This window comes from Macrobrachium rosenbergii, unplaced genomic scaffold (assembly GCF_040412425.1).
Source record: "Macrobrachium rosenbergii isolate ZJJX-2024 unplaced genomic scaffold, ASM4041242v1 13874, whole genome shotgun sequence".
Classification (NCBI taxonomy): domain Eukaryota; kingdom Metazoa; phylum Arthropoda; class Malacostraca; order Decapoda; family Palaemonidae; genus Macrobrachium; species Macrobrachium rosenbergii.
Genome location: NW_027100718.1, coordinates 745,444 through 770,294, shown reverse-complemented (window position 1 = coordinate 770,294; position 24,851 = coordinate 745,444). Strand labels below are relative to the sequence as shown.

The window sequence follows — 24,851 nt, the reverse complement described above, 5'->3', positions numbered from 1 at the left end:
TCAAAATCCTGCAAATAGACTTATGATTTTCATCCACATTTTATGTCAGGCACCAATTAGAAATAATTTAAACCAGTATGTTCAAAATATTATCACTTACAATATTAACAACTCTAAAGTAAATACAAAATATGAATACAGTAGATTTTCAAAGAAAGTTAGAGTACATCATAGTGAGGCTTCTCACTCACTCATCACAGAAATTGACATAGACTTTACGTGGCAATACCAACTGTTGTTCCCTGTTCATAGGTGCAGATATGTTTTGGACAGAAACAGTGGTTTGCAGGTGACACTCTGACCTTTCTGTATGGAAAATTTACATAGACCTCATATCTAACAGCCAATGAGCACAGACTCTTTTGTACCACAAGTAATATGAATAATATCATACATGCAAGAGCAGACATTCCTATATACAAGAAAACTTTAAAGAAATTCGTGGGAAAAGTCACAAAAATCTAAGTCAGCAAATTGCTCCTTCCCCCATCTCTCTCTCCCTGATCTCTTGACCAGTATTATTGTCAACATAATTATTGCCCCAAGAGAAAACCAGTGCATTGATAACTCTATTATAAAAGGCAAAATATTTTACTTACTTAGGTCTATGTCAACTGCAGAGCCAAGTATGGTCTCTGTGAAGGGAAAGACAGAGGCTTCTGTTCCGTATGTAAGGGAAGAAGAATCGTTCAGGTGGTTGAATGAGGATGAGAAGAAGAAGAATGGAAGATGACTGTTATCACTCGGCAGCATTTTTCATTAATTAAGTCAATTTAGGAAATTCTCTCAAAATGGCGACTTTTGACCAAAGTCTTCTTTCTCATTCCATTCTTTGTCTTTTATTTATTATTATCAACTGTTTTCTGCTCACACAGACACACAGACAGACACTTATTACTTAAAGCCTGCCTGTGGAAGGTGCTATCAGCCAGGTTTAGGTTGGTTCAAAGTTTAGGTCAAGGTTTAGGTTGAAGTCAAGGTTTAGGTCAAGATCAAGGATTAGGTCAAGGTTTAGGTTGAAGTAAAGGTCAAGGTTTAGGTTGAAGCCAAGGCTGAGGTCAAAGTCAAGGTTAAGGTTTAGGTCAAGGTGCAATCAGCCAGAGTAGGTGAAGAAGAAGGAGAAGAAGAAGAAGCAATGGCTGAGTGGTGCTGCTGCACTTGGCTCACTTTCCTAGACCCAGGAGCCATCGCTCCCTGCCTGCCTGCCACCCACCAGTCCGCCTACACGTGAATGAGTAGCACCAGTAGTCAGTCTGCTGTGTGATGGGGGCCCGAGAAGAAGGTCAAGGTCAAGAAAATAATGACTTTTGATGTCTGGTGTGTTTTTGACCTTTATTAAACCAGTCTATTTTTTTGGGAGGGATGTTCAGCTCCTCCAACAGTTGTTGTTGTAAGGCAATAGTTTGTATTTTGAGATAAAGCATCTGTGTCAACAGTCCTTCAGAGGAGACTCAAAGCACAGAGAGAGAGAGAGAGAGAGAGAGAGAGAGAGAGAGAGAGAGAGAGAAGAGAGAAAACAAGATATCAGGAAATAATAATAATAATAATAATAATAATAATAATAATAATAATAATAATAATAATAATAATAATAATAATAATAATAATAATAATAATAATAATAATAATAATAATAATAATAATAATAATAAAGGGAGACAAATGAAACACTGCAGGCAATCACAGCATCTTTATTTGAGAAAGATTCTCTTATTTGAAACTGACTTCATCTGGAGGGGAGAAGGTCACAGGATGAGGCCACACTCCCCCACTCTCACCTTTCTGATACATTGACCTGGATACTTCAGGATGGTGGTGAGGAGGACGTCGAGTCCTTCCTCCACCATCCCAAAGCAATGTCCAGGTCCACAAAAGAGAGCATCTCTGGTGATGATCCAGAACTCTGAAGCGTCTTCATATGAGATGTCTCCCCTCACTTCTCCCGCCTTACATGGCTTCCTTTTATAGAACACACGCTTCCTCTCCCACTCCCTCTGCCAATCCTCCCTCGATGACAACACTGCTCGAGTTGATGTGCCTCCTCCTCCTGCTCCACCTCCACTGGACACATAGCATCCCAAGGAGACACGTTCCCCTGGCCCACCCTTCCCAGCCATGCTTGAGATGTGAGAGTAGGCATAAGAGGGTCCCATCCCCCCTGCACACATGTACAGGAAGTTGAGACCCTTGAGGCCATTCTCAGTGACCCTGACAATGATCCTCCCCAGGGGGATGGATGCATCCACCAGATCCAGGAATGCCCTTGGGAGGGAACAAGGAGGAGGAGAAGGAGAAGGAGAAGGAGACCATTGCATCAAGGACTCGAGCTGTCAAGGGAAAGAAGGAGGATATTTTATTAGAACATAAATAATAATAATAATAATAATAATAATAATAATAATAATAATAATAATAATAATAATAATAATAATAATAGATGAAGAAGAGTAAAGGAAGAAGAAGAAGAGGCTCATTAAAAAGCCAAATGATAAAGAAAATTAAAATAAAAAGTCTATTTTGCATGAAACCAATGAGCAGGAAACTTCCATAACATTATTATCATCATTAGCTCTTTATTATCCTCCTCCTCCTACACCAAAGGCTCATCAGCAGTGCAAATAAACCCTTTCCAAACACTGCACAACCCAACTCTGTCTGTCTTGTGTTCATTCTTCTTCTTCTTCTTCTTCTTGTTAACTCTTTTCACAAAACCTATCATCTTCCTCCATTCTCTCCACATGACTGAACCATCTCAAAACATAATGATCCATCCATGATACTCAGATTATTCAGCTCTACAGCTTCCTTCTTTCTCTTTCATTCATATTCAGTATTAACACTTCACCTCCATAAAGGAGAGTTGGCTCAACAGCACCTTAATACTATCCCATTTCATCTTCCATATAGAGTATAATAAGCTTCTTCCCTATCTTTTGCACACATCCTTCTACCTTCTTCCTTCCTTCCTTGCTTCTTTCCTTGCTTCCTTGCTTCCTTCCCTCCTTGCTTCACCTATTCTGTAACTCACCAGCTCCCTCATCCTACCGACATTCAATATATCTACTCTGGAATACCTAAGCAAATCATCCATTATCCCAACATCCATCTACACTCAACTTTCAAACACTTTCAGAGTCTCTCACCAGTTCCTGCAGTTTCTCTTCACTGTCCCTCATCATCAGTACTGCATCATCTGTAAACTGAGTTATTCCTCACAATCTATTCAAGAATCATTTTCTTATCTACAGTTGTGCACCATACAACTCTTAGAATCTCTCTCTCTCTTCTCTCTCTCTCTCTCTCTCTCCTCTCTCCCCTCTCTCTCTCCTTAAACAAATCAGTTGCTGTTATTCCTCCCTTACCCTCTGCACCACATAATCCATGCACATCAGTGATCTTGGACAATGATTCCCAAAGGATTGTGAGAGACAAAAAGGAAGCCTACTCATATCCCTCACAGGAATAAAATTTGCCACCTCTATGAAAAAGCATCTTGGTGGGAGAACGCCTTCCTGAAGATGAGTGAGAGAGACTTGGTTGTTGCACTCAATCTTGACCGGAGCCACCCTCAGAGTCCCTTCATAGATCATCACAGCGAAGATCTCTCTCTGGGCTTCCCCTCTCAAGCATCCATGAGGACTTCGGAGGTCAGTCACCTGAGGAAAGGTTCCTTGATTGAAAATCTTATAACCAGTTAAGGTTAGAAGTTATTCTGTTTAACTGAAAAGACATTCCACTTTGATTTAAGGTTACTTATCTGAAAGGGCTTACATTTTGTTAGTTCTGATTGTTTTAAATAAAAACCACATGTTTTTGAAAACCAAAGTCATGATTTTAAATACAAATACATAAATATAAGGTAACCTATTCTATGCATCAGCATGACCTCCAGACATCCCGAAGAAGAAGATAGGTCCCCCTTCCCCCATCTGATCATGTATCAGGGCCACTGAGCATCCCTGGGGTGAAAACTGTCCTTCTCTGTGTTTCTGCAACAAATAATGGGATGAGGGAAGCTATCTGTGTCCTGACCATGAATCTTGGGGCACAGGAGAAGCCAGTGATCTGCCAGTTCTCTGAGTGGGTCACAGAACCTGATAGGGTTCAAAGTTCACTTACTCAAAGGGCTGAAGCACCTCACTTGTCTTGATTTCTGCCAAATCAGGAATCATACTTGAATAAGAGAAAGAAAACAGCTGGTGAATCACTCCCTAACATCACAAAGAGGAATAGTAAGCAGAACGACAAGTTTATGGAATGGAATAGTGAATATTTAAGGTGGGAATGAGCAAAGAAGACACAAGACCTCTGAAGGAGATGGCAGAAGTGTTGGGAAATCACACACACACACACACACACACACACACACACACACACAGAATAGCCAGTTTCCCCACCTGGGGCACCCAGAGATCCAGACGCATCCTCAGACAAGTTTGAAGGGGAACCCTTCTTCTTCTTCGTCTTCTTATGTGGAGTGTCTGTTGAGTAGATGTTTCTCAGGACAATTTTTTTTCAGCTTTCTGATTTTCTGTGGAAGAAAAGATCCTTGAACTTACCGTGATGTTCACGACAGAGCTTCTCTCCTCCTCTTCTAGTTCTGCTTCTCCTTCCCCAGTGGTCCTTTCTGTGTCCTTCACGAAGTTTTCCAGACTTTCTTTCATCTTGAGAATTTCCTGAGAGACAAATCCAAGAGGACAAAGAGGTTACAGGGATGATTTGGAAAGGCTGCAATATCTACCTATAAGACTGGAAAGATCCTTGAACTGAAGAGCTTCATCAAACAAAGAGAAATATTATAAGATATTTCCTGATAAGGTCAGACTGAATTTAAGCTTCCATTTCATTCCAGTTTCTTTTGTGGATAATTATTTCAAGATATCTCAGACCACCAGATGAAGTTAACAGATGCCAGAAGAAAGAAATTATCCCTTTCTTGTGTACAGTGCTAGATAAGTATGATCCAGGAGAGAGAGAGAGAGAGAGAGAGAGAGAGAGAGAGAGAGAGAGAGAGAGAGAGAGAGAGAGAGAGAAAGCCAACTTACCTTCTTTATGTGACATTCTCCCCTTTTGTCCTCCTGAAACTTTGTCATGGGTCCTTCCATAGCCTGGAGAAGTTCTTCTGCCTGTTGCATGAGAGGTGCTGCTGAAATAAAGTCTGCTGCTGCTTCCAGCTGAGCATCAGATTCATTAAATTTTGTTTTATTCTTCTTCAATTTTTCCAGCCTGTTCATGAGCAGTTTAATATTTTGATCAATGCTGATCAAAAGCTTCTCAGAGGAACAGTGCACTTCTTCAACTCCCTTTTTCATCTCTCTGTAGCTGTCAATGAGGTCCTTAGCCTCAGCCTCTGCTCTCTGGCAAAGAGCTATGAGGCAAATTAAAACCCAAATGACAAAGAAATAAAAAGGTGACACTCTCCCTGAAATCCTGAGTGGTCTTCAGAAAGGGTTTCTTTGGTCTCGTGGATTTAGTCTTCGATGCTGCAAGCTTAGATGAAAGTTGCTTTGCAGCATCAAGGAGGCCTCTGTTAATCATGAGGTCTTCAGTTGAATTGGCCTTGAATTTATCCCTACAGAGAGGGCATTGTTTCTTTTGCAGTGAGATGAGCCCATCAATGCAAGGGCTACAGAACTCATGGGAACAAGGGAGGATCCTTGGGCAGTGATCATCACTGTATTTATTAAAGCAAATGTCGCACTCCAGGGGATTGGATGCCTGAAAAGGACACAGAAATCAGTGACCCTTCCAGATGCATGAGTGATCTTCCACAAGATTATCTTTCTTGCTAAAATCACTGAAAGGTCTGACCAATATAGTCTGGGAGCTCACAGAGATTTGTATTGCATCTCGAGTACAAAAGGTTTGATAGCTAAAGTCATGAGCTAGTGTGATGGGGACCTCCGAACGGCCATTCTTAAGTTATGCTGTTGGTGCATTGAGTAGGGGCGCTGCTTAAACTGCCCCCCAAAACAGGTTTAAATTACATTTTGGAGTACATCAGTCAAACCTGTGATAAAAGTTTCGTTTTGGCACTGTGAATACAGATGTGTCATTATTAAATGGCGCAACTGGTGCAGGCGCTCACATTTAAATCACAATTTGAGTACATCAATGAAACTTTGTGGAAATATACCTTAGAGCTTCCTGATGAAGGATCAGTAATTCTTAAGTGTCAAATTTGGTGCAAAACCCATTTAAGAATGACCTAAAAAGGGCGCTATTTTTTGCACATTTAAAACACGGCTTACATACATTAATGGAACTTTGTAGAAATATCCTTTAGACTTTCCTGATAAAGGATCAGCAGTTCTTAAGTGTCGAATTTGGTTCAAAACCCATTTAAGAAATGCCTAAAGAGAGTGCTATACTAGCACATGGCGGATCAAAATATATTTTCTAGCTCCTTGACCTCTTTATATACAGAAAAGGTGCATTGGTGAAGAGCGAAATATAGTATGTGCCAATACTGTTTACAATTCGATATTCATTTATGGTACTTACCCGGATATTATAATATAAATAATATCTAACGTATCTAACTCATGAATTATTAGTTTTTAAATCTAATGTTTCACACCTTCTGCAAGATAGAGTAGTAGTAGTAGTAGTAGATATTGTGGTAAAACATTGCTATCTAATAATATGCTGCTACAGGGGATGACGGGGCACTGACATCTCTGTTTGCAAGTGATTATGCTCTTTGAAACCAAAATTGCCTTTTGATAGACATACTCATATTAATTAGTATATACATACATGTATCTTATTTGCTATAAATCTGTCGCTAAAGTTTATAAGATGAAACATCAAAACTGCTTATTAATCACGCACACACACAGATTCTCTCTCTCTCTCTCTTTCCTCTCTCTCTCTCTCTCTCTCTCTCTCTCTCTCTCTCTCTCTCTCTCTCTCTCTGTTAGAAAAAAAAAATATGTGAATATGCTTATAATCATGAGTTCAACTAGTATTTACTGGTATAGCTAATTATAATCTCAGACTGCCTTTTTGTAACAAGATTCTAGTCATGTCCATGTCGTCCTCGTCATCATTGTCCAATGCTTCCAAGTCCTCTGTCTCTGGGATAAGGCATTCAGGGAGTTGCTCCCCTTCGAACCAATCCGGTTTGTAATGGGCATCAACCAACTGCCAGCCGTTTTCTTCAAGGGGATGCTGCTATATGAGTTTGATCTGCTCTTGTCCACATGTTAGCAACAAAGGAGGCATGCTTAATGTGAGGATTGAGCTCGTCTTCACATGGTGGTAGTCCACTTGCATCTATGCCCTTAAAATTGGCTAGTAGGTGTTTTCCATATGTCTTCATGAACTTCTCATATCTCCATTCATTCAGCCTAGTGTTTGCTCTATCCTCAGCTCCATACATTGTGGCTGTGAACCCCTGAAAAGCTTCTTTCATCGTGTTAGAAACTAGAGCTCATTGCCATTACTCTGAAAGTCTTCTGGTAGTCAGGTTGCTTTTCTAGAGTTTGGAGAGGCCTGACTTTCCCTTTTCTGACAAACGCGGATGCATAGTCTGATCCCTTGAAGGCATGGAAAGCTGGCAATGCTGCACAAAGATCTGGTCCTAGTTCCTTCCATACTGCAGTTAGGCTGACGTAACGACGATTGTTCTTTGAAACTGTTCCAATATCCATCCACAATGTTGACTGAAATCTATTGCAGTGGTATAGTAATATCACTGCAATGTCTGTGTCAGATGCCCTGACCACCATGTGTCCATTCTCACGATCAGCTGATAAGGAATGCAGACAAATCTTTGTGTCTGCCTTTTCATGACTGTTCTTTAATCCATCCGCTGTGTTTCGCTGCATCATACCCTCTGTCACCTAGAACTTATAACATTCCCCTTGGACATCTAGGAAGACTTCACGATCCCCTAAAATGTTTGCATACGAAGAGTCTTACCATTCATTGGCAAGAAACTTGGGTAGCTGCTTCTTGGACTTGGACTTTAGGGCATCGTTTAGCTTTCTTGGCACTCGTCTCTGCTCTGACCCTGTGATGATGAAGGTTCTGTCGTCAGATCCCCACCTGTCTCTTTCAGTGTCCCTTATTGAAGGCTGTGGATAGTCATCAAAGGCTATGTGTATGCATTTGGCTGATGTTGTTAAACTCTGGGTAAGAATACTTCTGGCTAACCCCTCTGTATAGGGGGCGGGCAAATTTGGTGGCAAGGTATGTAAGAGGAACTGTCCATCTATGATGTAAGCACTCACTTCCTTTGGCTGCTCTTCAAGACCTTTCACTTTACTCTGAAGAGTGCACTCTTATCGGTCTTTGCCATTACTTCTTCAGGGCTGGACAAGGACAGGTACTGGGATCAGTGGGTACTGGAGAATATGCTGCATATCAAGTCTCTTCTTGGTGGACAGCACAAGGCAACGTCCCATCAGATCATGTGATCCTTTAAGGGCTGCAACTTTCGTGTTCTTTGTCCGATGATTGCTTGCTCAGCCCTTCTTAAATGCGTTTTGCACCAATTGCGCCATTTAAGAATGGCACATCTATATTCACATTGCCAAAACGAAACTTTTAATACAGGTTTGATTGATATACTCCAAAATGTAATTTAAACCTGTTTTGGCGGGCAGTTCAAGCAGCGCCTGCTACTCAATGCACCAACAGCATAACTTAAGAATGACCATTCGGAGATCCCCATCACACTAGCTGATGACTTTAGCTATCAAACCTTTTGTACTCGAGATGCAATACAAATCTCTGTGAGCTCCCGCACTAATAGGATTTAAAATTGCTCACCTAAACAGTGTTATCTAAAGTGCAACATCAGATGTAAGTTGAGGTGGAAATGATGACAAAGATTAAAATTGAAATCTTTTTGAATCTCAACAATTCACTAAAAGCATTTTGGATTTTTCTGCTTATTTCACTCATTTGCTCTTTAGACATCATATTTCTAATTGCTAAATATGCCTCTGAGAAATTAGGCATTTTGTTTTTATGTTTTCTTTATTCCTGATGTGATTTTGAGGAATTTGACTTCCATTTCTGACAAAAAAGTTTGATTAATCCATTCATCCTTGACATTACAACACCTTTACAAATTACATCGAACTATCACAAGCAACCACAGTGGGAAACCATTGTGAAACACAGGGACGCACAACAACCTAACCTAACCTAACCTAGGGTGCCAGGTCCCAGCAGGAGTGGGTTGGGGGTTTTACACCTACCCAACTGCCACCCAACCTGACCCTACAGAAATGATTCCCATTGGGGTCCTTCATCGCCGATGGTAACGACCAGGTAGGGCGTGAAGGTCAAATTCGTCAAAATCACATCAGAACTACAGAAGATAACCCATATTTTGTTTTCTAAAAGATGACTTAACTGACTCCACGACTACAAATAGTGCATTTCCCAGCATCTAAAATACTGCTGTCCCTTAAACCAGCTCTCACACTTTTGCAACTGTTACATAATGGTATTTTGGGCTTCAGGAAGCGGTGGTGATTTTGGTATCAGAGAGAAAGGTCTTGGGTTTGTCTGCAATACTCAGCTGACAGGGTTTTTTGGTCAGTTGAATGCAATACTAGTCTAAAACTGTAACTGTATCATTATTTCGTCTCCATCACATAATTAAATACTTATATTGTCCTTATCTGTCTTTTTAGATAATAGCCCTTATACATCGATGCTTCCTTCATGTTCCCTGCCTTCCTCTGTGTTCTCTTCACTGGTAGGATTCGAATCAAGGGAAAATCTTCTATTGAGTGACTAAGAGCTTATCTATCTTCTAGATCTCTTCCTGCCCTACTCTTTTTCTACAGGTACTTTTTCAGTGAGTACACCTTTGAAGTGAAGGAGGCACACCGCCTCCTTCCACAAAGCATCAAAACACCTACCAGTCCACCACATCACACATCTCAGACTTATTCCTCCGTTTTCCCCAATGTTCTTGTCATATATCTTTACACAAGGGAAGGTGACCCCTCCCTCTCTCTTTCCATGTAGCTTTATGCCAGCACAGACTTTTGTTGTAAGAATCACACCACAGTACTGCAGAATTCTTCTTGGACCTTTCCCTTCTCCAAACATACCTTGTACATCATGGTCAGTTACCAAATTACTCTTTCACCACTCTGACACACCATCTCATTTGTTATTCCATGAACTGCTGGTGCCTTTCCATTCCTCAGCCTCTTGATTTCCCTCCCTACATCCTCAACAGCCACTTCCACAAGCATTCTCCAAATGATCTCAACCCCTCACACTCTTGTCTCGTTGACCTCTGCCCCTCTTCTGTCGCCCTCAATCAACAGAGCTTCAGAATGATCACTCCATCAGCCAAGGACTTCTTTCCCTTCAGACAGCATTTGTCCCTTGCCTCTTTTGTGATGACTCCATTTGCTCTTTCTCCTTGCTCTCTGCAGTGACTTCCTTGTTGGGACACTTCTTCTTGTTCTCCCCAAAGTCCTCATTCACCTTCTCTCCTTCTTTTATCACATTCTCTCTCTCTCTCTCTCTCTCTCTCTCTCTCTCTCTCTCTCTCTCTCTCTCTCTCTCTCTCTCATTCTTTTTGGCCACCTGATCCATCCTCCTGCATTCCTGTACATGATCTTTCATTCCCTCTTGCTTCTTTCTTCTTCCTTAATCTCCCCACTTTCTCATCCCATCAGTGAGTGGTTTCATTCCCTCTTCCTATTCTCTTGAAACCACAAGGACTTCCTTCTGACCCTATGACCCCACCCTGAGACTTTCCATACCCGTCATGACACCTACGCTTATTGGACTCGTGTTCTTCTCAGCCACATGAGACCTTGTCCCTTTTCTCCTCACCACTGGAACAACAACAACAACAACGCAGACGTCTCCTGTATTTGAATCCGTTTTCCATTCGAAATCGCTGTTTACTTCTAGTGAGTACCCTGATACCTGGTATATAAGGATTCCGTGGTCTCATATGTCATAATACGGTGGTGATTTAAGTTACACTATAGTAGAAAATTAGACGAAAAATTCAATCTCAAACTACCCCCTCGAGTCCGCAGCAGTTTTTTTGCGCATGCGCACTTTGATATGAATGACGTAACCATGACGTCAAACGAGGGAGCGACTGCACTGCCACCAACTTTGGAGATTCAAAGAAATTTAGGAGAAGGAGTATCAGCAAATAATATTTCTGATTACTCAGAAAATGAGAACAGAGATAGAGATGTCCAAGCAATATTTGACCACGATGTGTTGCTGGAAACCATTTCATTCGATGACCTCGAAAGTTTAAGGGGAGCGTTTGATGAAAAAATCAAAAAATCAAAATTTTCTGAGATATTTTATATATGGCATCATACATATCCTGAACAATCTTCTCAGAAAGTTTTAAAAAAAATGCTCGCCATAGTTTAGGAAGTTATAAACAAAAACAGTAACCCTATCATAGACAAAATTACATTTTTCGTATAATGTAATGATAATGTCAGTATATCGGTAGTAATTTCTTTTAGCTATGAAATAATAATATCTAAATGCGTTATATGGCAACCCTGTGGACCTACAATTACGCATCAGCGAAAGCCAGGAATCAGCAAGTGACGTCAGACAGTCAGTCAGTAGCAGCTCAGAGCTTGACTTAAGACGTCGCTGCCCAACCTGAGAGTGTTTTAAACTCGCTTCATCTAGCTTCATTTAGCGAAGTTATATTACTTTCTGAAAGTCTATTGTTATATATTTTGGCTTTTCAAATATGTCATAAAAACATCAAACTGTGTAACAGCAAGCAAATAAATGACAGAGAAGCAAAAATATCTTGGTATACCTCAAAACTAAAGTTATCGACATTCAAACTGCATCTCCTCCATAACGAATGCACGATCTCAATTAAACAAAAAGCAAATGAAAGCTAAATAAATTGTCTACAAACAAAAAGAGAGTTTTTTTTCTATTTTGTCCCTCGAAAACAAAGGAAATTTTTTCCAAAAAATCAATCTAAGTTTTTTCAAAAGGAAAAAAATACTCATAAAAAAAAAAAAATTAAAAAACGCTATTACTTTGTTCTAATATATAATATCTGTCTACCACGTAAATTTGAGCTCTTAGTTTGCAGAAGTTATGGAGGAGATGCATTTTGAAAAAATTTTTGGGGGTGGGGTTAACAGTTAATGGGGGCGGAAGACGAAAATTATGCTTACAGTTTTGCAAAACAAAAAATAAACCCAGGCACAAAATTTGAAACTGATTCATTAAAAAACACAGGAGTTATTAGCGAAAAACGATTTTTATCAAACGCTCCTTAACGAAGGGCCAACTGCAAAAGAAATGTCAGAAACTCGGGATAAGAGGTGTGTGGATCAGAAAGAAGAACTCATAGAAAAATTACTGAAGTTTAAAGGGAAAAGATTGCATCAAATAATTTTGCTGGAAACTCACCACAACTGACGAGGCAAACTCAGATCTATTTCAGCGATTGGAAAAGTTCATTCACGAGACTGCTTCGAACTTTCAGGCTATGAATGAACGCTTAGACATTAAAAACAAGGAACTTGAAATTCTCAAGAATCAACTTCTTGTAGCTGAGGGGAAGATTTTGGAACCGCAGGATAAAGTTACATATCTTGAGCCACAATTGCTACTGATACTGAAGAATCTGCTGTGACATCACGGGAAAAGGTCCTGCTGTTGGGGGGACTCAACGTTAAGGAACATTCGGACAAGCGAGCTGAGTGTTGGGACAACAGTTCGAACTATAGATTTGAAGCTAATTTGGGTTTGTTAAAAGAATGGGTTATAGACAATCTAAATTTTCCTATACATAAATGTATACTTTATGCTGGTATGGAAGACCTTATGGAAACAAAATAGTAATATAAACACTATTCTTGACGACTTAGGTGCTCTTGTTGCTGAACTAAAGGCTAAAAATGAAAATGTTTGTGTGTATGTGTGTGAACTGGTTCCAGGCCTACATGGAAATCAGGATCGCGTTGAAATCTTTAACTTGAAATTAAGTGAATGGTGTTCAAATAATGGTATTTCATTTATAAGTACGGACTTGTTCTTTAAAATAGGTTTACAGGAGACGTTGACATAAATTGTTACACTTCAGTAAGAAATATCTAGATTATGAGTTATCAGGCTTTTCGATGCTATTGTTAAATCATGCCCAGGTATCGCTAGTGATAACTGGTCAGAGATAAAGAATGAAATGATGTTTGTTACCAGTAGGAATAATGGAGCTAGAGAAAAGGTTAGTGGGTTTCATTTGCAAAATCTGTCAACTTCTGTAAAACGTAACGGAAATCGTGATAACATAAGAAATTTCGAGAGAAACGGAAGTAGAGATATGTTTCATCAACAAACAGGCAATCAGTCTGGGATCACTGCTAATGGTGGAATGTCGAGGAGAACAAATTACTTTTTTCAGAATGATAATAATCATGGCGTAAATGGTCAGATACCGAGAGATATGCGTCCGGGAAATAGGAAAATCAACCAAATTACAATTCTCAATTCCATAATAGGGAAGCTAAATGGTTGTTATAACTGTGGTGAGTTCAATCACCATGCCCGTAACTGCCGCCACGATCATCAGTTAAGGTGCGGGAACTGTAGAAAATTAGGTCATAAGAGTAAGCTTTGTCGACAGGGTGCTTTCATAGGTTAAGGGTCGGGCAATGAAGACGTTCCCGAAAGTACACTGAGAAAGGAAAACTATCTTCATATAGCTCATGTTAATGCAAGGTCCCTATTAAGATGTCTTGATGAATTAAAGTTGTTGATAGTCAACAAGAAAATTGATGTTCTTTGCATTTCCGAAACTTGGTTAGAACCGAATATTCTTGATCAATATGTGGGAATTAAAGGCTATAATTGGTTTAGATGCGATGGTGGACGAGGTGGAGGTGTCTGCATCTATGTTAGAAATGACCTGAGATGTGTCCAAATGAGAAATATAATTCCGTCCTGTGAAGGAATCGAAAATGCCTGGGTGAAAATACAATTGCGCAAATTACCAACCATAATTGTGGGGTCGCTTTACCGTCACCCAAATGCTCCAGTAAATACATTTGATTACATACATGATAAATTGCAGGCAATGTTAACGGAAAACAAGAATTTCTTTTTATTGGGTGACCTGAACGATGATCAGCTGAAAAATCGGTCAAAATTAAGCAATATTGTAAATTTATTAAATTGTGCTCAGGTCATTGATAAGCCTACTCGTATCACCCCTTATTCAAGATCCCTCATAGACGTTCTAGTTACAAATAAAAAGGATGTAATAAAAAAGATAGAAGTAGCCTCTTGTCCTCTCTCTGATCATGAAATGATAGCAGCTGAAATTGATGTTAATAAACCAAAACGGAAACGTGAGGTCAAAACATTTTGAAGCTTGAAGAATTATACCCCTATGGCTTTTTGTAATAAATTGATTGATGAAATCCCAGTGCTTAGTAGTATCTTAAATACAGACGACGTTAATAAACAAGTTAATATATTATCAAGTACATTTAAGTCATGTCTAGACGCTTGCGCTCCTATTGTTACCCGGGAAATTACCAGACCACCAGCTCCATGGATTACTGAGGAAATTAACACTGAAATGGAAAAAAGAGATCGATTCAAGACAATTTTTAATTATTCGAATAGAGTCGATCATTTTGATGAGTATAAGAAGTCAAAGAAAAAGGTAGCATCCTTAATTCGGTCAGCTAGAATAAATATCAATAACAAAAAATTCTACGAATGTAAAAGGAATAAAGGTAAGATTTGGAAAGTCATAAATGAGATTATACCTAGCAAAGGTAAAGGTTCAAGGTTTGTCAATGTTGGTGATCCTGTTGAATCAGCAGAGAAATTTAATGAATTTTTTGCCAACGTCGGTAAAACCGTTTTTGAAGAAATACAGAGACAAAATTCAGCCATTGTTAACTCCGATGTTGCCCCTCTCCCAACTGCGAAACAATTATTGACGTATTTTCGACCCCAACCTGTCAGTGTGGAAACTGTAATAATAATCGTAAAAAAATCTAAAAAACAAGAATAGTTGTGGAATAGACGAAATGAATAGTAAATTTTTAAAAGATTCCCTCCTGCTTTAGCATTTTACATAACCGTTATTATTAATACATCAATCGTGACTGGCATTTTTTCCTTGTGACTGGAAATATGCTCTTGTTTGCCCTGCATTCAAGGGAGGCGATAGTGAAGACCCTGGACAATATCGTCCCATTCCGCTTCTACCAGTTTTGTCTAAGGTTTTAGAAAGAGTAGTCAGTGACCAGCTGTGTGAATACCTATCTGTTAATCACCTTCTGTCAGATACACAGCATGGATTTAGGAGCCGAATGTCAACTCAGACTGCGTTAACAAAGGTTACGGAAGGCTTATATAAAAATGTAGATAAAGGCAAAATTTCTTTGTTGGCTCTTTGTGATTTGTCGAAAGCTTTCAATAGCGTATCTCATCCAATTCTTCTGAATAAGATGGCGTTACTTCATATTGATAAATTTTGGTTTGAAGACTACTTATCCAATCGCTTTCAGTCTGTGAAAATGGATTCTTATATTTCAACTAAGAAAAACGTTAATTATGGAGTGCCTCAAGGATCGGTCTTAGGTCCGATTGTATTTAATATTTTTATCAATGACTTGCAAAGTATTGCGCATGATTGTGAACTTGTTCAATTTGCTGATGATGCACAATTCATTCTTTCCAATAAATATGAAAACCTAGACACTCTCGTAAGAAATATGGAAGGAACGATGGATCAAGTCAATTCCTACTTCTGCCAAAACGGTTTGAAAATAAACACAAATAAAACTCAGTTTATATTTGTAGGCTCTCGCCAATATATAGATAGAATACCATCGAATCTGGTTATCAGAGCTGGTACATCTCTTCTGAATGTGTAAGTGTGTAAAAATCTAGGTTTCTATCTAGATAGCAATCTAACATTTAATGGTCATATAGAATCTATATGTAAGAAAGCAAATGGCATTTTAGTGTTTTTGAACAGACACAAGGAATCTTTTGACTTTGACTCAAGAAAAATGGTCGTTGAATCGCTAGTGCTGAGCTTATTTTCATATTGTGCTGTGTTATGGGGAGGAGGGCATAAAACTCTAATACAGAAGGTACAAAGAATTCAGAATTTTGCTGCTAAAATTGCTGTGGGAGGTGGAAAAAAGTCTGACCGTGCTACTCCATTCATAAAGAAGCTCGAATGGTTAAAAATTAAAGAGCAAATAGAATATGACCTTGCTTTATTCATGTTTAAGCAGCGCAATTTACAACCATCAGAAAGAGTTATAGAGATAGAGACAGTAGGAGAAAACACTGTAAGAATAACAAGGCAAACAGATAACTTGGTGGTTAAACATACTAGGTAGCTAAGCCTTATCAGTGAGGGGGCCTGTTTTGTGGAATACACTTCCTTCAGATGTAAAAGAAACTAAATTCTTTTAAAAGAAAATTGAAAGGCTATTTTCTTGACGTTGTTTTTGGATTGTGTTTTGGATCAGATGTTTTTTTATGTAAAATATTGTTAATAGATAACATATATAATTCTATGTATATATTACTTTCATCAGTATGAGGCTAAATTTTAAACAAACATTTTATGTATATTTTAACCAATGCACGTTGTAAGAATACCCACCGTAAATTTGAGGAATAAAGGTATTATTATTATTATTTTTCGTTATCACCTGATGTAAACCTCGACCAGGTCACGTGATTCCGCTGATAAGGACCTTTGCTCCTGCTTCTTCTGTGTATGTGTGTGTGAGATCAATGCATAGATTCTCTCAAAAATTCTCTCGATCTCTCTCTCTCTCTATAGCTCTCTCTATCTCTCTCTCTCTATCTGTGAGGACTCAACTGGAGGTCATCTTTTGAACCATGACATTGACCTTTCTTTCTCAAACTGTCAAGAAGTGGACAATGAGTGAAAGCAAACTTTCTATCATGCACCAAACTCTGCAGAAGTGGACAACAGGTGCCTTTTACCATTATCCTTCTTGTTTATTGTGCTCTGTTTAGGAGGATTTAGGAGGCATTTTAGACTTTTCAGTGTTGTGATAAGTGATATTTTTCGGATATTGGATTTGCCTCTTCGTGATTTGTTCTGTGGTGAGGGAATAGGAGGGTTTTGGACAGGTCTGTCTGTCATCTCCTTCTGCCTCTGTCTCAATTGATCATGAACAAATCCTTCCCTTTCTGTCAGCCATAAGAAGAGAAAATGTCCCAGTTAAGGGAATATCTTGAGACAAATAACAGGACAGATCATGAGGCCTTGCCTGTGAGGGCTCCTTATCAGTCCAACAACATTATTTTGTCTCATAATTTCTCTCTCTCTTTTCTTCTCTTGCTTTCTTTATTATCATTCTCTCTCTCTCTCTCTCTCTCTTTTTTTCATGTCTGTCTGTCTGTCTGTCTGTCTGTCTCTCTCTCTCTCTCATTCTCTGACATAAGGTCTTTAATGTGGGGCATCGAAAGCAACTTGTGCTCCTCCCATCAAGTCACTGAGAAAGAGAGAGAGAGAGAGAGAGAGAGAGAGAGAGAGAGAGAGAGAGAGAGAGAGAGCCAGATGAGACATAAGAAGTCTTGTGTTAGAGGCCTGTGGGACCTTCAGCCTTTCCCCTTCAGGCCAGGAAGAAGCACCAATGACATCATCAGTTCTTCCTCATTCTCATAGGTGTTGGCTGCCCTCTTCGCCTGTCTGTCTGTCTTATCTCCTGAGGGTCATTGCACATATATTAGTTTTCACATACAGACTAAACTCAAACACACATTTTACACAAGTATTTTAAACAATTTGATGGTCAAATCCATAGTATTGAAGAATCATTTCAAAACCAGTCATTCTCATTGATATTATTAATAACAAAACGAATAAGAATGATAATATAGTTACTACGCTCTATATATTTATATATATGTAAATGGATAAAAAGATAGACAGATAGATAGACAGATAGACAGATACCTAAAAACATGCAGACATGCATATCTGTGTTTGTAAGAGGCGCACTCATCATGAAGGCGCTTCCTCTTCCAGTGGCACATCCTCTTATCAGACTTGTGTCATTATCAGCTACAGGATTACAAGGTTTGTTAAAAGGCTGCTTTTAGTACATGGTGCATTTTGGGAATGCGTGGGGTGACTGTAGTGGCTGAAAACATTTGAGTGCTGGCTGATGAGACTTTGTGATTCACCAGAGGGCCAGATGGACCCTTAAAAAAAGCAGGTGATGAGAAGAGTGTTTTTGAGTGATGAGAAGATTATCCAGAATCTCTTACCATTGTGACTGCTGATTCTCACTCTGAGAGACTGAGAAACCACATGAAGGAAGGAAGGAAGAAGATTCCTCAGGGGTCTTCTCACGAAGGGCAGCCGATGATGACCAATGTATTACTTACAAGGGAACTGAACGCCTGTTGAGGGCACCCAGCTGAATATTTTAAATTTGCCGGCATAGGACCTTGCCCCTAATTAGTGGTTTTATCTCCTTGTCACTGGGAATCCTTTGTTAAGATCATACGACGTGGCGACCTTTTCACGCCTCAGCCAGGCAACGTGACTCTGATAAGGACTTTCGCTGTTGCTTCTTGACTCTTTTGCACCTTGACAGTTTCAAAGATCAGACACAGTTGTTCTTGTTACTGTGAATCACTTTGCCTTCATCTAGGAGACTCATCAGATGGAGGACTCCATTTATGAGGACAGACAATGAGTCAGACCAGAAAACATTTTGTCAACAGAATTCCTGCTGTGCTGCTTCATTGTTTATGAAGTGCAGTTTTTTCATTATCATCGTCACTTTCTCCTCCCACCATCATCCAAGTATCTCAACAAATTATCCATTCTCCCATCATTTTTTCATTCTCAAGTTACTCTTCTTGCAGACACTTTCAGAAATTTTCACCAGTTCCTTCAACCTCTTTTCACCATCCCTGTTCAGTACCATATCATCTGTCAACAACCAGTCACTCTATCCATAAAGAGATTAATCAGCCAATGAGACAAAAAATTCTTGTACCAATTACATAGATTTCACAGTAAACTATCACTCTCCTTACATTATACATTCAAAACACACTTTGCTTCCATCATAAGAACCTTATATACGTATAGAGTCACAGGACCCCAGATCACATCCCAAGGCCCATCAGCAGGTGACAGCAGCAGCAGGAGCTATTGTGAGCCAAGAGCTGTATTAGTCAAGTGGTTCCTCTGAAAACGTGTGAATGTAACAGGAAGGAGAGAGAAGGATATGGTTCACTTGGTGTGTCTCTTTCTCTTATTCATGATAATGATGATGCTCATTTATTTATTTCCCTTTGATGCTTCTTATTATGCTCAGAATGATGATATTCTCAAGACCTCAGTCTGTTAGGGAGTGGCACGTTTTAATAGGAATGTTGTCGACACTCATAGCTTTTTTCCATTCTCTTTCGTTCCCTTTCATTCAGGTGTTTCAGCTGAAAGCTCAAATGACCGAAGAGATAAGGCATCCCATTTCAGCGGCTGAGTGATAGATAATATCTCGAGTCCTTAAGTCTTTGATCAAAAAGCCTTTGCTGTTATCTGCTGTTCTTTGGGTGGGTGCATTTTGATAAGGTCCTCGACTTTCAGTTCCTGATTAGCCTCGACATCCCTCTCTCTCCTTTCTTGTAAGATTCTCTCTCTCTCTCTCTGACATTAAAGTCTCCTAACTGGTACTGTCTTTATTTATAGATGACACAATAGTTGCATCTAATGGCATATTGGGAGGTGGAAGGTTTCATGATGGTCCTGAAGAAGAAGAAGAAGAAGAAGAATTTATGAGAGACATAAACGTTCAAGAAGAAGTTTTTTTCTTGGAAGATATAGAAGAGAGATTTTGTCAAGTAGTGGAGAGAGAGAGAGAGAGAGAGATTTTGAGAGAAGAGAGAGAGAGAGAGAGAGAGGAGATTAACTGATTGACACCAGGTTCGACAGAGCTCAAGCAAAACACCACAGGCTTCTCTCTTGAGGCTTTTCTGATTTGTTGACGACTTGTCTGGGGCTTCTTCCACTGAGGAGGTTCCCAATATATTCTTTGTGCTGGCTCATGTTGCAGCCCAAGAGGAGGCACTTCTTTGGAGATGGCACCAGTTTTTGGAGGTGTGCATTCTGAATAATATTCCTTCCTTAGCATCAAGTGTCATCTGTTTTTTGCTTGTGCTTTTGTTTGTTGCTCTGTCTGAGGAGGTCACCATGAGTCTGTCAGGTCATTCTGAATCCTGAGAGGGACTCATACGCTCTTCAGGGTGATGTCCAGTAGAGAGTGTTTCTCCTTCAGGTCTGCAGAAATAGTTTGACAAGGAACGTTGTGTCCTAGAAGCTGGTGTACTGAGCAATGTTTTAATGGGTATTTTACCCCTTTCAAATAGTCAAAGATATATTATATTCCAGTTGTTGCAACAAAATGTGAAAGTAAGTTCTCTAATCTATTGCACAATGAAGACAGACTCGCTGTCCTGGGCAGGGATACTCATTGTGTTAAAATTCATTACAGAAATTAGGAATGAAATTCGACGTGTCATAAAGATTCAGAAAAAAAGGAACTCACTTCGACCCTGCAGTTTTTATGAGGGCTTTTTCATCATCATCATCATCATCATCATGAACATCTTCATTACCTGCAGGAGGTGACTCAGCAGCTCCTGTGGCGAGTTGCAGCCTTGAGTTCTGATAAGAAGGTTCCACCAAAGGCGGTGCTGCTGGTGATAAGATCAGCCTTATCAGGGACCTCGGAGCTTTGGAAACCGGTTTCAACACTCGACTCCTTCCCCCTCCTCCCCCAAACCCTCTGTGGTTGGGTGGGTTCCCTTAAAGGGCACAAATCAATTCTTCGGGATAAATGACTTCAATTTATGTCTTTTTGTCATAGCTCGAAGATATTCTGTCTGAAGGTTCTTTCTCTTTTATTGGAATTCTACCAAAGTTCCCAGAGTCTTTGGGTGAGTACACACAGCTATGGACATGGCAGACTTCACCAGTTCGATTCACACGGCCGGCTGATGAAGATTAGAGAATATTATTTCTGGTGATAGAAATTCATTTCTATATAATGTGGTTTTATATTCCACAATAAGCTATTAGGTCCGTTATATATATATATATATATGTTAGCCACGTAAATAAGTCTGATATCTATTTAGCCCAGGGAGAGCTGTTAATAGCTCAGTGGTATATATATATAAGCTAAAATATACTTAATATTAATATAGTTATATATTTAGCTTCGGATATAAAACCAATCCCAGCTTATGATATCTTTTACCAAGATTTATCAGGTCCAATAAATTTTGCATCACATGTTGAAAGATTCCACAAAATTAGTCCAAAGAAGTAAATATTATTATTATTATTATTTTATTTGGCAGCAGATTCCTCTTTTAAACAGGTTCTATTGAATAGGTGGTCCCACATTATTGCAAACTGGGCTTCAGCTGCATTTAATCCGAAGGATAAAATTTGTACTTTTTCTAAAAATAAAATTTTCCTTGAGATACGATATAGCGGACTTCTCTTAGTGGAGGTGCGATAACAAAGAATTTGTCATTTCGGTAAAAGTAAAAAGGATTCGGAAGAATATTCTATACAGTTGGTTCAAATTTCAGTTTTTATGATATTTTCTAAACTCTTCTGTCATTTATATTCTATATAAATTCCTAGGGGGACTTCCGTACAATTGCATAGGTCCTTCTGAATTTATACGAAAAAAAGTTATTCATGGATTATGTTCTTTTATTGACTTATATAGAGACTTCAACTTGAAAATTTCTTTGACATATAAAATTAATAATAATCATGCAACCTTTTGTTGAAATGTCATTATTCTCAGTCGGAAATGATGGAGGCCTGCCGTTGCGTGATGTCATCTCTGACATCCATCTTTGGTAGTGATTTTCTATCGACTCGTTTCAGTATATCGTTGTTATAGCCCTTTCTGTCGTAGGAAATTTATCGAAATCATTCTTCGCTCATCTTGATATAACTCCTTTATCCTGAACTAAGTGTTATCGACCCAATGATTTTTAGAATCTTTATCAGTCAATTGGATTTTTATCACTATGGAGTTTCTGCATTATTCTTCTTATATTCTTGGGAAGGAAAGTGATGAACAAAAATGCGTATTCATTGCAAAAAAAAAAATCAGTAACAAAGAAAAAGTAAATATAAACGTCTGAATGTACATAACTTACATCAATTAGCAATCAAAGTAAATTTATGTAGTAAATACAGAAGCAACAAAAATAAGATGGAAATGGCTGCCACATCTACTGTTTTTGTAGTTCATAATGAGATTTAATAAATGGCAGGAGATCAGGTGGCAATGTCTGAAATCATCTCTATGTTTCACGACATTTTGAATTGACTACATCCTCGGACAGTCTGAGTCATCGTTTTTTCATCACCATCTTTCAAATTAATTGATGGATCAAGAGTTACTTTCATTTGAGGGGTAGAACGTGATTAACCTTTCGGACACACATGTCTTGAGGAAACTACTGAACGCTTCCTTAGTGTAAATTCCTCACTACCTGTCTCTTTCCTCCTCGACTCACCATTCTTTTCCCTACTCTTCCTTGGCGTCATTACACCCGTGGCGTATCACAATATTTCCTTCATGAATGTGATTGTTTTTATTTTGTTTACATAATTCTGTGATGAAAAGTTATTCCATGTTTATTCTAAATTCACTGTTCTACATATTTTATAAAAAAATAAGGAAAACCAAAATCACAGAACAGTTTATAACCATTTGAGACAATGTTCACGATATCATAATGCAGAACAATGAATCAATTTTACCTTTCCTTATTCCCTTATACATATGACCTGATGAAATATCACCATAAGCACAATCTTACCTATTCAGATTTATTTTAATTTGACATCTTTCATCCGGCTGTAAACTTCAAGAAGACGATGATGTCAGCCAAATGCATTTCTGCATCCACGGGGACATTTCAACATTAAGCCATAAGTCTGAATGAATGACAATTCTCTATAGTTAAGATCTGTCACAAGTGATAAACCCTGTCATTTAACCCGACATTTCATTCATCAACCAAAAGATTTCGAAACCCTAAATTCTGTATAACCATGTAGGCTGTTCTGCCATCCCTACATTGCTCAGCTGAAAATGCAACAGAATAGTGCTGTGAAAACATTCGTTTGCATAACCAATTGTAGAGAGAACCAACTGTATAGAATATATAAAGCAGAATGAATGAAAACACAGAAGTGAATGAAAACAGACGGGAATGAGGTTTAGAGTTATGAGGAAGACTCGGTGTTGGGAAGAACAAGCACCCCAAGGAGTACTTATAGAAAATTCGTAAATCTTAAACTGGTTAGGTTTGGCTAGTCCAAAATATTCAATAGTAAAGTGGCTTTAAAATCTGTTTATTATTATTTTTTTTTTTATCAGAAATTAAGGGAGGGTGTTATTATTAGCTGTATCAGATTACCATTACCAATCAATTATTGTTTAGATATTGGCAAAAAAGATGACTCAAATTCATATGTAATAATAGTAACCACAAAATATGACTACAGAAATCCATGAACCCACTTATTAAAAGGCAAAGATTAATTAATAAACAGATAAAATAATCAAAACATAATTTTGAGATTGATAGTATTTAAAATTCCTAATCTTCCAACGCTGACAATCAACCAAGACTGGGGAATATTAATGAGAAATTGCTTGCATAAGTTGCAACAGGCGCTGATGCCCTGTCAGTCTGTGTCACTGAAGCAAAACGATAGTATACACGTTACAAACTTATCACACATACAGAATATCGATCAACAATAAGACTGAAAAATGCCTTGAACATGAGAAGTATAGAAATATAATGTGTCCTAGAATATATAGATATATACATTATATATATATATATATATATATATATATATATATATATATATATATATATATATATATATATATATATATATATATATATATATATATATATATATATATATATATATATTTTTACGTTTTTCCGTGGTTTTAGTTTGAAATATGCTCTGTGAGACAGGTAGCAACAATTTAAGGTAATTTAGCCTTGTGATTCTGACTTTGTGGGTACAGGAAAACGTAAAAAAAGAGGAAAACAAAGGAGAATTTCATATGAGCTTAGGGCTCTTGTTACTGAGGGAAATATTACGTAAAACACGTGGGCAAATTTAAAGGAGTGTATTTACATAAATGATATCAGTACAGGAAAGAGGAACTCAAGTAGATTACTATCCTGAAGGAGATTCCTACGGATTGAATGAAACTGGGGATTCCAGACACAGTCCGAGAAGCTTCCACGAAATAGGATCCCTCTGAAATGAGAGATATGCACATTATACGCCAGTAATGAAAATAGACAAAAGAATAATGAATTCGAAGCTGCACTGAGGGTGCCAAAGGAGTAATAAAGAATTAATACTGCCGATGCAAGAGGCGCATGGACATTAGACAAGGAGATTTCTGGCTTTCTCTTTAAGAAAATATTACGAGACAAAAGCGTGACTGAAATGGGGCTCTTCCAGGGCACTTTACCTTAGCAGATTTTCCGAGGCGCGTAGAAGGCGGTCCGTGGATGACTTGCGATTTCGAGGACGAGTTTCTTCCACGTGGTGAGATGCAAGGGCTTCCGTAAAGGGGCAAGGCGATGGGGACTCCTCGAAACTCCAAGCAATGGCGTGTGGGCTCGAGGAATACGGTTGAAGGGCACGAGGAGAAGTATACTTTGGGAAGGGCCACGTGGTTAGGATGCAAGGGCATCGATGGGGCCAGGTGTTGAGGACGTCTTCACAAGTTCACTCCATATCTTCC

General features: G+C 38.7%; 1 protein-coding gene across 1 annotated transcript; it reads right to left on the bottom strand.

The window, feature by feature from the left end:
• Positions 1-1,675: 1,675 nt before the first annotated feature.
• Positions 1,676-18,425, bottom strand: LOC136837847 (uncharacterized). Its single transcript, XM_067102739.1, has 5 exons — positions 18,280-18,425; positions 5,046-5,718; positions 4,560-4,676; positions 3,477-3,656; positions 1,676-2,327 (listed from the first exon to the last, which is right to left on the bottom strand). Exons 2-5 carry the CDS (start codon positions 5,310-5,312, stop codon positions 1,746-1,748), a joined length of 1,146 nt encoding a protein of 381 aa, XP_066958840.1. The 5' UTR covers positions 5,313-5,718; positions 18,280-18,425; the 3' UTR covers positions 1,676-1,745.
• Positions 18,426-24,851: the final 6,426 nt, after the last annotated feature.